This window comes from Malurus melanocephalus, unplaced genomic scaffold (genome assembly GCF_030028575.1).
Source record: "Malurus melanocephalus ecotype Western Australia unplaced genomic scaffold, MMel_1.1 scaffold_33, whole genome shotgun sequence".
Classification (NCBI taxonomy): Eukaryota; Metazoa; Chordata; class Aves; order Passeriformes; family Maluridae; genus Malurus; species Malurus melanocephalus.
The window spans coordinates 3,064,241-3,076,613 of NW_026623265.1; the positions used below are offsets into that span (position 1 = coordinate 3,064,241).

General features: G+C 38.3%; 1 protein-coding gene across 3 annotated transcripts in view; it reads left to right on the forward strand.

The window, feature by feature from the left end:
• EPM2A (EPM2A glucan phosphatase, laforin) overlaps nucleotides 1-8,201 on the forward strand; it is a 32,561-nt gene extending 24,360 nt beyond the window's left edge. For all 3 annotated transcript variants that reach the window (XM_057364016.1, XM_057364017.1, XM_057364018.1), the window contains 2 exons: nucleotides 5,860-6,101; nucleotides 7,496-8,201. In XM_057364016.1, the coding sequence (XP_057219999.1) occupies nucleotides 5,860-6,101; nucleotides 7,496-7,776 (523 nt within the window). In that variant the 3' untranslated portion in view covers nucleotides 7,777-8,201. The remainder of the gene's footprint in view (nucleotides 1-5,859; nucleotides 6,102-7,495) is intronic.
• The last annotated feature ends 4,172 nt before the right edge of the window (nucleotides 8,202-12,373 follow it).

A 12,373-nucleotide genomic window follows, 5' to 3' on the forward strand; every position in this document is an offset into this window, starting at 1 on the left:
GTGAAGAATGCAAAGCTGTGTCAGAGTGTGTAACTTAGAGATGAGTAAAAGGATTTTGTGGAATGGAGGGAATAATCTGCTCTTTGTGTCCATGGTGGAGACAAGAGATGTCTCTATGAGCTGTGACTGCACTATTCATATAGAAAAGTTTTTCTGAGGTGAGAATAGTAATCAGTGTGCTTTCTACGTATCAAACAATATTTAAACATGCTCAGATCTTCCACTGGAGAACAGAATTTGATCATTTGAAAATCCTTCTCTGTTTGTGATCGCATTTCAGGGYATTAGACCACAATCTAAGTAAAGTTTCTAGATTGCTGTGACAAAAATACAGGAACCTCATCTGATTTCTAGCAAATGCTTTTAGTACTGTCACTGTCACAAGTTCAGGAGAAAAGAACAAGGAAGGCCCAGAGGAGAGATGTCTGATTTGGTACTTCAGGAAAGGCACACACAGACCTCAGAATAAACTGCTCTATGTTGTTAGCAGGATGCCACTGGAAAAAAAGGAACACATGCAGGATGATAGTTCTGGGTCATCATAATCCAGTGGTGTCGCCATTTAAAGTGATGTGCCTTGTCACAAGGCAGAGAATACAGAAMAGATGAAAGAGCATCTCAGCTGTAGCTGGAAGGGTTTCCTATATTCTCATTTTGAATATGCCCAAAGCTATACTTCCAGAAATGTCTTTTCTGTGTCAAATGAGACAGGGAACAGACATCTGGTCTTTGAACTAGTTTTTCATTAAAAATTCTCCTTGTAAAAATATTCTGAATGAGACCCTACTCCAGTGTCATCTGGGGAGGAAACAGGAATGCACTGTAATTGGAAACAGTCTCTAGTAGTTCAAGTGCTGCAAAAATCTGTAACTGATTTGTATTTCAGGCCTATATTCCCTTTGGGCTGCTTGCTTGTAGTGGTACCAGGGTAATAGCACTACATTGGTACAAAAAAACCACTCTGTATGCCTAGAAGCAACACAAAGGCTGGGGGTAAATTGACTGAATTATTATGTTGCTCTTCTGGGAATGCAGGATAAATTTTACTGCAACTTCCAGGTAGYTGTGGTTGCATGCTACACCTTCAGGAAATGAGAGTCTTGAGGGAGGACAGAGTCCATTTAATAATTATTTTGCCTGTTGTTTCAACTAAATTGCTCTATTTTGTTGTAAGTATGTATTAGCACTCATCTGACTGTCATCAGATGCTTAATGGGATCTGAGGAAGTCTGGCATAGACAAGGGAARTGTGAGCTTTGGACACAGGCTACACCTTGACCTGGCACTGAGGGATGAATCAATCCATTGCTTTTCATTTGAAATAATACACTGGACCATAGTCAAAAATATTACTGATATAAACAAATGGCATGGTTGATGGATTGCTCTGTTGCCAATAACCAATGACAAACACCCTACTCTTTTTCCTTAGCTTGSCAAAGTCCTCTCTTTTGATTAAAGCTGGCGACTATAAGGATAAAAGGATATCTGAAATAATGTACCTTATAGATACTCTGATAAATATGTTCCCTAAGGTCCCAAATCCTATTCTTTTCATAAGAACTRTGACTCCTTAGAGGGTTGATTGATTTTAGGGTAGATTCTAAGATGCCTCCTCCTRGCGCACTGATGATTGCTCAGATCTGGAAGCAGAACCTGAGTCATCCCAGCTTACAACTCAGCATTTTAAGGAAATTTGAATTTAGTATCTGTTTGTCTAAAGGCATTATTAACAAAAGTTMGACAGAAGCTGCTGAAGAAGCAGAATAAAAATTGATGTCATGGAAGAAGGGCTGACTGCCTGATGCAGTAACCTGGTGTCTTCCGCTAGGACAGGTCACCTTCCCTGGGAATCAGATCCCTACAATTACAGTTGCTGGGCTGGTTTTGTACCCTCTGTGGAAGTCTAAGATTGAAAGGAACAATGTGTCATGTTTTGTGAACCCGCCTGAAAATTAGTCTGCACCATTAAAAAAATCACAATGCTAATTTTTCATTGCCTCAGACTAATTTTCTCCTTAAGGATGGGAAGACTATTTGCATATGCATTGATTAAATGGAATGCATTTGTTATTTCAGATGCATTCACAGTGAATTGCTATATTTTAATCTAGGCTGTGCAGAGTCCTTGGGGGAAGCCAACAAATGCAATATATGTCTTAGTCATTAAAAGTAATTTAAGTGTGCTGGAAAAGAAGTGTACCAGTGATTGCAGGGTGTTCTGTATTTACTCCCTGGTAATGATAAATGATTGTTGGTTTTCTCAGTTTGTAAGTCACAAGGCAGGCTTTTAATATGTCAGCCTTCAGTCTGAGCTCTGTGAAGTAAACTGACTAACATTTACCTAACATTTAGTCCTTGTTACCACAAACTCAAACTTCTGACATTAATTCATCTGTTTGACCCGTAAAAGTCCCCTTAAGGTAGATAAATATTATATCCATATTGCTAGTGGAGAACTGAAATGTAGGGCAGGCTGAAAGTAACTTGATAGAAAGTACCTTTACAAGTCTTAATCTCAGAAGATTGCTGAATATTGCTGATTGTTGATGCTTAAATCACTCTAGGTGATTTCTTCATTGGTAAACTGTCTCTGACTGAATTGATCATGTATTCTGGAGCCAAACTTGGTTTACTMTCCTTAACACAGAGAGAGTTAAGATGTACAATGACAAAGAGCCATTTTTATATTAAAGCAGAATTCCAAATTGAATTTTTGCTGAAACACCATCCTGTTTTGATATTTGGGGAACATCAAATGAGTTAGTGGCTGAAAAGATTAAAGGTTTATTGATCACTAATAATGTCTTAATGTTTTTTGAACTGTGCTTAGGGATCAGATTAGATAATCTGYTACTGGAGTACAATCACATGTGAGCTGGGAAGCAGTGGCTGTCAGAGAGCTCAAAGCACTATAACATGACAGTTTAGACAGTAAGGTAAAAGGCTCTCTTTCCCATGCCATATAGTCCTGTGGCTAAAATCTAGCTACCTACTGAAGTACAGTGGCAACTTAATGAAGAAAGGCCACAGTGAAAAGGAAAACTAAAAGTTATATTATTAAGGAGAGATGTAAAAATGAAATTACCACATTCTTGCTTGGTGTAATATGTATGTTTTCTGGTCCTCAGCATAATGAAGCCCTCAGCAGGACTATAAAAAAAAATATTTAAAATATAGCTGCTAAACTCTCCATTAGTCTCTGTACTTGCCTGTGTACTAACCCCTTTTATTCCTTCCTTCCTTGTCAGAAAAAGGTAAGGTATGAATTAGATAAAGCCAAATAAATATAGTAACTATACAGTAGGATTACATAAATTGGCTGATAGGACARCTCTACAATACTGTTTTCTGCATGGAAAAAGGGTGATTAAGCCTWGTCCAGCAAGACCAAGAATTACAGTTATTTGTAGGTGTGTAGATAAGGGKCTTGAAGACCAAGGTCAAGGCTACATCTTGATCCTCTAAAAGGCTAAACTTCAGGACCGGATCTTAAAAATAATCCATAAGAATCACCTGTCCTAAATGTATTTTTTTGGTCATTCTTTGAATGCCTCCACTGGTTTGATTAATTACAGGGAAAGACAGGGATAAAAACCTGGCAAACTCYTCAGACTGTTCAGTAAATGCAATTAGTGTTGTGCAATACAGGAGGTCTTGTCATGTACAAGACCTATTAGGCTGAACAAAATAAACAAATGGTCTATATCCCAGGTAGCACAGCTGTGGTGCTCACCATTAAATAATCATTTGGGAAAAAAAATTATAAAGCATTGATTTACCAGTCAACAAGTGTACTACCCAGAATTTTATTTATTTCAGGAATGCTTTAGTCACTCTTAATTCAATCAAATCCTAGAAAACACACTTTTTTTTTCTCCCATCAAGGTAATTTAGTGCATTAGGCGTTTCAMAAAATATCAAGTGAATTACAGATGTATGAGTCTCCAGGAAAGCCTTTGAAGGAAGGATACTAATGTTCTTATTCTTGAAATAATATCCTCATATTGTCACACGGTATTAGTAATATTGCCATTTTTCTTTTCTGGGAATGGAGTTTTGTGGGCATTGCTCATCTCCAGCCATTTGTCAGCATCTGCTAGGGCTCTCTAACTTACATTTGCCACCTTGAAATGCTCTAATRATTTCTGTGGCAGAATCCTGACAGTGGTCACTCGTTCAGGTTAGGATGGGGGTGGCTGTACGGTTGGCACGTGGGAAGGGGGACAGTGGAACAGTTGCTGCAGCAGACCTCGCTCATCCCTCTGGTCAGTGAGAATGCTGGAGCTGGTTATATGGGAATTGGGGCAATTCTTGAGCATGTCTGTGAAACAGCAACTAAGTCAAATCTCTTCAAAACATCTCACTGTTGGACACAGTTGAAATGGTTATTTTCTATGTAAGATATTTGTTTAAATTGGTCTCCGTCACCATATATTGAGATCACGTGTGTTGTCCCACTGCAATGTGGCTAGTGTGCAACTCACCATGGATGCAGCTGACATACATGACACTGAAAACAATAATAAAGTCTTCATGGATCTGAATTTTTCTTTTTGACAATATTTCAGTAGTAATATAGCAGGATTTAATCATTACAGTCAATTACAAGTCTTAATTAAATGCTAGTAAGCAGTTTTTACTGTGATAGAGAAATCAAAATACCTACCTGATGCTTTAAGGGTGGCTTATATGCTCCTGAAAAAACATAAAACTTTCCTTAGTTGTTACTGAGGTTAAAACTGGGAAGGACATAAGACATGCATGGCAGACATTTTATTTTTGAGGGTATTGCTTTTGTTGTAGATTGACATTTGATAATGTTTGCTGAATTGTATGCAGCTAATGTTACAGATTTGTTGCAGTTAATAATTTTACAAAGTTGTTAACAAAGTGTTAAATGCAGAAATATTTTATGTAGTTTGTGGATTGCATGTTCAAAATCAAAATTTTTGGAAGCAAAAAAAATATTTAAGGAGATCACTAATAATTTAAACATTTAAATAATCTATTGTAGATACCAGCAATTTAATTGCCTGTGCATATTAATAAACCTCATTTGAAAGCAAGCTTCTTCATATTCAGTTTATAATGTCAAAGTYTGTTGAAGTATACAATTATTTTGTGATAATTAGCAATGGGAGAACCACAGAAGTCTTGAAGCTTGATTTAGATAAACAACCATATTTCTGGTACTTACCCATCCTACATAAACTTCTTGCTTTCTTGAAACATTTCTGGTCCTTCAGGCCTTGAGGGACACTAGACATGCATTGTAATACTGTATTTGATTCCCACTAGACTCCAAGAGATCAGAGGAAAATTAGGAGAAAATTACWCATTAATTTTTAAGTTTCATCACAGAAGGGTAGTTCAAATTGCTTTTTTTYCCCTACTTCCCTCATTATAGTGGTAGCTAAAGAGTTGGAAGAGTTCTTTATGTTTGTCTTATTACTAAAGTAATTCAGATCTGGATCATGTGAATTCTTTATTTTTTTTTTTTGTCTCTGTGCAAATTGCATGAATCTTCAGCGTTTTCTTATTCAAATCTCTGATGTTGGTAAGCTTCTAATGCAACCTGCACTATAATTGTGCTCTGAATTCTTTTCTGAGTTCATCTGGCTCTTTGTGGTAGACTATGAGCTTGATCCCCAACATCAGACATCACCAACTCCTCTGTAACAAAATAAGAACTTGTGATGAAACAAGAAGTTGCTTACTGCATTACATGAAAAGTCTGTGTTTAGCAGTGTTTGTGGGATGATGTCCAGCAGGTTTGGAAATGTAACACTGCTGAACTTGGCAGTTTACTTGTAAGATACTGTAATCAATCCCACTGYGATGTTTTCTCAATGCCAGGATTCTGCCAAACATCTGGCTGGGAAGTTGTCCTCGGCAGCTGGAGCACGTGACCATCAAGCTGAAGCATGAACTGGGTGTTACGGCTGTGATGAACTTCCAGACTGAATCTGACATTGTTCAGAATTCCTGGGGCTGCAACCGCTACCCAGAACCCATGAGCCCTGAAACCCTCATGAGGCTGTATAAGGAAGAAGGTCTTGCCTATGTCTGGCTGCCAACTGCAGATATGAGCACTGAAGGTAATGCTCACTCACTCAAGGAGTAAATTAATAGYCACAAATCCTTTGAGTTACTAGTCTGTCACTTTCATGACAGTTTGGTGGGTTTTTTTCTGTGTAATTTTTGCATAAAAATACAGCTAGCGCAAAAGGTATAATTTTTTTGTGTGCTGTCTTTAACRAATTATTCATATTTTCTAGTAGGAAGAGAGGCCATCTAAAGTACTTTGTGTCTGACAGTATTATGTGATTTTGAGTTAAAGCCATCTGACATCAGTAACTGCTTGACTGTTTTTGCTTTCAGCTTGAATTCAGCCCATATAACGAAAATATGCTGTGTAGGTGGAAGACTGCAAGTTTGCACAGCAGGGCAGCTTGCCACCCTTGCTGATTAAAAATGGGGACACAGTGCTGTGTGTCTGCTGTTCCCTTCCCAACAAACACTTTTTCTTTAACTCTTATATCCCAGTCTGATAAAACTCCATAGAGACATTTATATAATAACTTGCAGTTTATTTAGAATACTCGTAGCACTTGACCTGCAACATCACTTACTGGTACGTTTAAGTCCTTGGTTGGAATGTTCTGTTCAAAGTCTTGTTTTGAACCAGAAGGTTAGAAAATGAGTGTGTTTTCAGRTGAGCAGCCTGCCAGCAGAAGAGAGTGCTTTCAACACAGTGAAATACTGCTGCCCCAAATAGAGGACTGTCATMTCAGCATAGGACATCAGGGAAGACAGGAGACCTTGAAACAGGGTTTTGAAAGGACTTAATGTCAGTGCTCRTATGTGCCATGAGGAAAAGTTGGGCTCTGCTCTTTGCAGCTCTGGCTACTAGGATAGGAGGAAGAAAATGTCAGAAAATATAGTATATTCATCCCTCTGGGAATGAGAAAGACTTTTCTGTGTTGTTTAACTGTATGCTTAGTGCACAATTAAATCATAACAGTTTTAAGTTGTACAGTAAAATTTTCTGCTCTCCCCCCACACTTACCGTTGACTTGGTGGCCTTCATTAAAATGTTTTGGAAATCAGCAGCACATAGGTACCTTCATAAACCTCTGGTATTAAAAAAYACATTTCATTTTGGCTTGTTAACTTTAATGCTGTGGAAGTTGTGCTGTTCTATATAATGTGCTGCCTTGTCTTAGTTCCTTTGAAAATGAATATGCCACACACATCTGATGTTAATCACAGGGTATGTTTAGAGAAGACTTGGGATATTTTATGGTGATTCTATGTTATAAGAAAAAAAAATTAAGTTAGCCTAGAAGGTCATTTGAGAAAAGTAAGAAAAAGAGTTGAATATGTCAGGTTTGCCATTATATTTCACAGTTCATCAGGCTGCACAGGCAGAATTTCAACCATGAACTAACTTTCTCCAGWGCAAATGAGCGTGCCTTGTTTTCAACTGCAGGAAGGATACAGATGTTGCCACAAGCTGTGTGCCTCCTGCACGGGCTGCTGGAGAATGGACACACGGTCTATGTCCACTGCAATGCYGGCGTTGGCAGGTCCACGGCAGCTGTCAGTGGCTGGCTCAGGTAYGTGATGGGCTGGAGCCTGAGGAAGGTGCAGTACTTCTTGGCTTCCCGGAGACCAGCTGTCTACATCGACGAGGAGGCTCTGAATCGTGCTGAAGATGATTTCTACCTGAAATTTGGGCACCTTCGTCCCTCATACCAAATACAAGAGTAGAAAAGGAGAAGAGGAAAAGGAAGGCGAAGAGGATCCTTACATTTAACTCCAAGGACTTAGAAATTGTTACTCAGGCACCCACCTCACCTGTTCAGATTATAAGCTTCTTGTAAAAGTGATGAGAATTTTGTTTTAAAAGTGCCTTTGAGTGTTTTTTGCTTTCTTTAAGCTGACGTGATTCATGTTTTCAAGCCTCTTGGTGCAATTACGAGACCTAGAAACTCTGCAAAGTGAAACAAGATTTTCTTTTAACTACTTACCTATAGGAACTGAGATTTTAGAGCAGACACTAAACAAGAGGTGAGGTAAAATAGGGTTGTAATATTTCAGTGACAAGAAAGCAAAGGCATTCTTGAAAAAAAATGTACAAATGTTGACTGGATGATGGTTCAGGTTAGGGTGGGGCAGATCTGCATCAAAGCTGATCTGTTAAGATCAGATCTGCATCAAAGCTGATCGGTTATTTTAGGTGGATATTAGGTTGTTGCAGTGTTTTGTAGCAATTTTGTAGACAAGTGGTGTTAATGGGAAAGACCAGAAGGAAACCGGTCCAACAACTCAGTGTTTAAAAACAAAAAGCTACTGTCTAATGCAGTGAACAAAAATTTTCTCTTTGTCTTTCTAGTTAATGTTAAATATTATGCGTTCCAGCTATATTATTGTATGACATYGGGGTTATGCTGGGATGTGGCATGAAGAGAAGAAACAGCTCCAGCTGTGGCAGTCTCGCTCTGTTGTGAATTCTCTGAGTTGAAGCTGCATTTTGCTCCTCTGGCCCATGCAGTGCTGCAGAGGGGGCTCCTTTAGGTGCCAAAAAGTCTGAGCAGTAACCACTGGGGTGAGACAGGACCTACAGGAATTGTGTGACAAGCCTGTGTGCATGACTGGCACTGCAGCCYCTGGGCTGTTGRCCTATATTAATACCCTCACCACAGCAAAAGCCTCCTTGTGCAAACTGTGTGTGTGTATGTTTGATTTGACTGATTGAAGGTAGTGCTGAGCTGTCTTTGGGGTGGATGAAGTGAATGCATTCCTCTATAGCAACAAAGAGCACTTTGAAGAGGATGCTTTCTCAAGAGCTTAGCCTCAGTGCACTAATGTTAGCCTTGTGGATGATCCCTAATGTTTTCCATTGCTGCTTGACCCCTTRGCTTAACTAAGCAGTGGCACCAACAGCTTCCAGGCCTGCTCAGATAAAACCAGTTTGCTGTAGGTTGTGTTGAAGAGAGAAGAGAGGATTAAAGATGCATAAACGTTAAGAAACCTAATTTATATAGGTTTATTCTTCAGTGAAATCTCATTTTTTTCCAAGCAACTTGTTCCTCTAAAGATGCAGTCAATGGCAGAGTGCTTTAACTGATATGTATTGATTTTCTGAATACTTAATGGAGAAACTATTAGATATGAACTGTTTATGGAGAATGTCCAAAATAATATGTTTTATTTATCCTATWCTTCAATCATCTTGAAAAGGAAAAATGTTTATTTAAGTTATTCCATGTGTGGTTTTGATTGTGATTTTTTTTTCTGATTTTTTTTGCAGTAACACTGCTTCTTTAGAAAATGGATGAGAAAAGTTGTCTCTTAAATAAAGACAGAAAGACAATTCCAGTAGCCCATTTTGTCATGTCTTTGTCTCCCAATTTCAAAAACAGCAGAAGGGGTCATGACCAATATTTCTRTATAGAAGTGAGACCAGCCAATTTAATGGAAACAGACCATGTCTTGTCTACTGTTTGTGTCAGTTTTGACAGGAAATCTCAAAAAGCATTGCAGCAAAGGTACCTGGATGATATGGTACCTCTGGTACCTTTAAAGATATAAATAGGTGTTTGTTCTCCTAGCCCAGTGCAGAGAGCAGAGGGAGTGTGTGAGTGCTGGTGTCTGGCTGTTGGGCTTACGTGCAAATGTGCAGAACTAGAGCTGCCTGCCCAGGAGTTACCTCATTTTGACTGAATTTAATTAAAATTGGTGAGCTTTTCCTACCATGTTCTTCTCAAAATCAAGCACTGAGCAAGGGACAAAGGCATAAGAAGTCGAGAGCMCAGCTTGCTTAAGTTTTACATTTCYATTGAGATATATTTAAAAGCTTTAAATGTGTTTCCAGTCACCCCTTACAGACAGCCCTTTCCATGAGATGTAATTTGTAATAAATATTGGTGCAAATACCTTTAGRTTTGATTATTGTTCGATAGCTAATTATATACATATTTTTATGGCTCTTGGGACCGAGCAGTGCATAACATGGCACAAACAAGTAAGTATACAAGTAAGTACAGCCACTCTGTATCAGCTATTTCCTAATTCTGATTTTATCAGCARTGGAAGCAGCCTGATGTTTCATTTGTAGGGCAGGAATTCATATGACACAGGAGTCACAGATTCGAGGATACCCTAGCAGGCTGTTAATTCATTGTTTACTGTCATTTTCAGCAAGGGGCTGTTGATTCATTGCTTATTGCCACTTCAGCTTCTCTGTTGAACTGCTTGGGAGAACATCTCATCTACAGACTGCATTAGCTCATGAACTGCATGAAAGAAACTTGTCAACACCACCTTAACAAAGAATGCAAAGAGGTCCCTGGCAATTCCAGGGGCTTGCAGTCCCTTTGTGCCTATTTGTAGCATCCTTTTCTTCCCTGATTGCCACCTTTCTGTCTTCATCATCAAAGGCCACTCTGTCAAGCAGCATTCATTCAAAGCTTTTTCTGTGCAATGCAACTAGGAACTTAAAAATGCTAAAGGGACCATTGCGAGGGACTACAGCAACAGCAACATCAATAATATAAAAATATTCGATTTCTTCAAATGTATAATTACTTAATAAACCACATCTAGAGATTATCTATTAGAATTCCAATTTGTAATATTATYTTATACTGATTGGATCATTAGCTCTTTCCACAGACTAGCCTCTTGAAGTAATTTGGATGAAAGGATGAAGACACTTGTTTATACACTTGTATATTTCCTTGCTACTTTAGTCCTAAAGTGCTACAAAATTTAGGGAAGAACAGCTCCTATAAAAACAATTAGAATTAGATAAGAGTAATGGTTTTTTTGGAGGGGGCCCAAAAAGCTGAACTGATACATGGACAATAATGGGAACCAGGTAGAAATATTTTTATAACACATCAGAGAAGAGCTTCAGTTGGGGAAAATGGTTGTGATGCTATCAGCATCAGTATTCTCTGCCTTRTTACAGCCGTGTTTTGACCTCTATTAAATTATAGAAGAAAATAGAATTTGCTGTTTGAAATCGGAACATTTAAAAACTCTAGTAGTTGAAGTATCTCAATGTCATTGTTAGGCCAAACAAGTGATTTTGTAACAAGCACAGCTCCTTGAGGGATGGGTTGGGCTTTGACAGGTGTAGTTTCATGGATATTTTTCCTTTTGACATCAGAAAAGTGCTAGTGACAGTCTTCTGCAGGACATTTTTAGTTAGGTGATGCAACCTGATGAAAGGGGGCTGGTCTGGCTTGTGTGATTATTGAATACCTTCCTTTCTCCCTTACTCCTCTCCTATTTTACACTTTGGACTTTGGCCCCTTTGCTTAGATTGTAGGTTTCTGATCTTCCCTCTTTCTACAGCATCAAGCACAATGAAGCTCTGGCTGCAGATTTGTTTCCATAGTTGGAAAGTCTCACACCTGGCAACTGAGCTGTATGTGCTACGCAAAATAATGTGCAAAGCAGTCTCTCTGCTCTGGAGTGAAATTAAAATTTGAGACTGCCAGTCAAACCCACTTGCACAATGGTAAGGAAAAAAGGCAGTAGATTGTGCAGGAGYGGGTAATAAAATCCCTATTTAAAACAAGAATGCAAAAAGTCAGTTTTATTCCATTAACTACCATGATGGCCTTTTTGAGCTCTAATGTGTGAAACCCATTGAATTTACTGGTCTGTAACTAAGGGGAAAAAAAAAGGTATTTGAAGTAGCCTAAGACATTTGCTGTAGCTGTATTAYTCTGTTGCTCCTTTTATTATTCATCATTTAATTGCAGTGAGATGTTTCAAAACAATGATGAAGTATCAAAAATAATTATTCTTTTAAAAAATACACTGTGCAGCAGAAAACAATGTGAAAATACTGATAAGCATAATACCTACCATAAAAGCATATCTTTGGCAAGGAAGAKTTACCTTCTGGAAGGATAATGAGCATCAGGCTGCTGTTAGCTAAAATGGAATTGGATTAATGCAGCAGATAGCTGAATGTCTCCAAYTCTGTTTACATTTTCAGTGGTAAAYCACCTCTGTAGGTARTATTTAAAAAWTTTTCTGCTGGAAAAAWTCTGTGATTYATTTTCCACAGGAATACAATTTAAWGATTTAAAGGGAAAGGGGCTGCTCTGATGGAACAGACTGGAATGGTAGAAGTGGAAAAGAATTAATAATTTTTATTGTTTTCAGAAACAGAATGATATCACCAACACAAGACCAAACCACATGACTTCATAATTGAGCTCCTTCCTAAATTATTAGAGGAAAGCAGTATTTTYATGGCAATGACATTACCATATGTTAACATAATTACATGATTTTGATACAAGTGAACTCCATGTTGTGGGCACTTCAGTTGTGCTAACAGTGA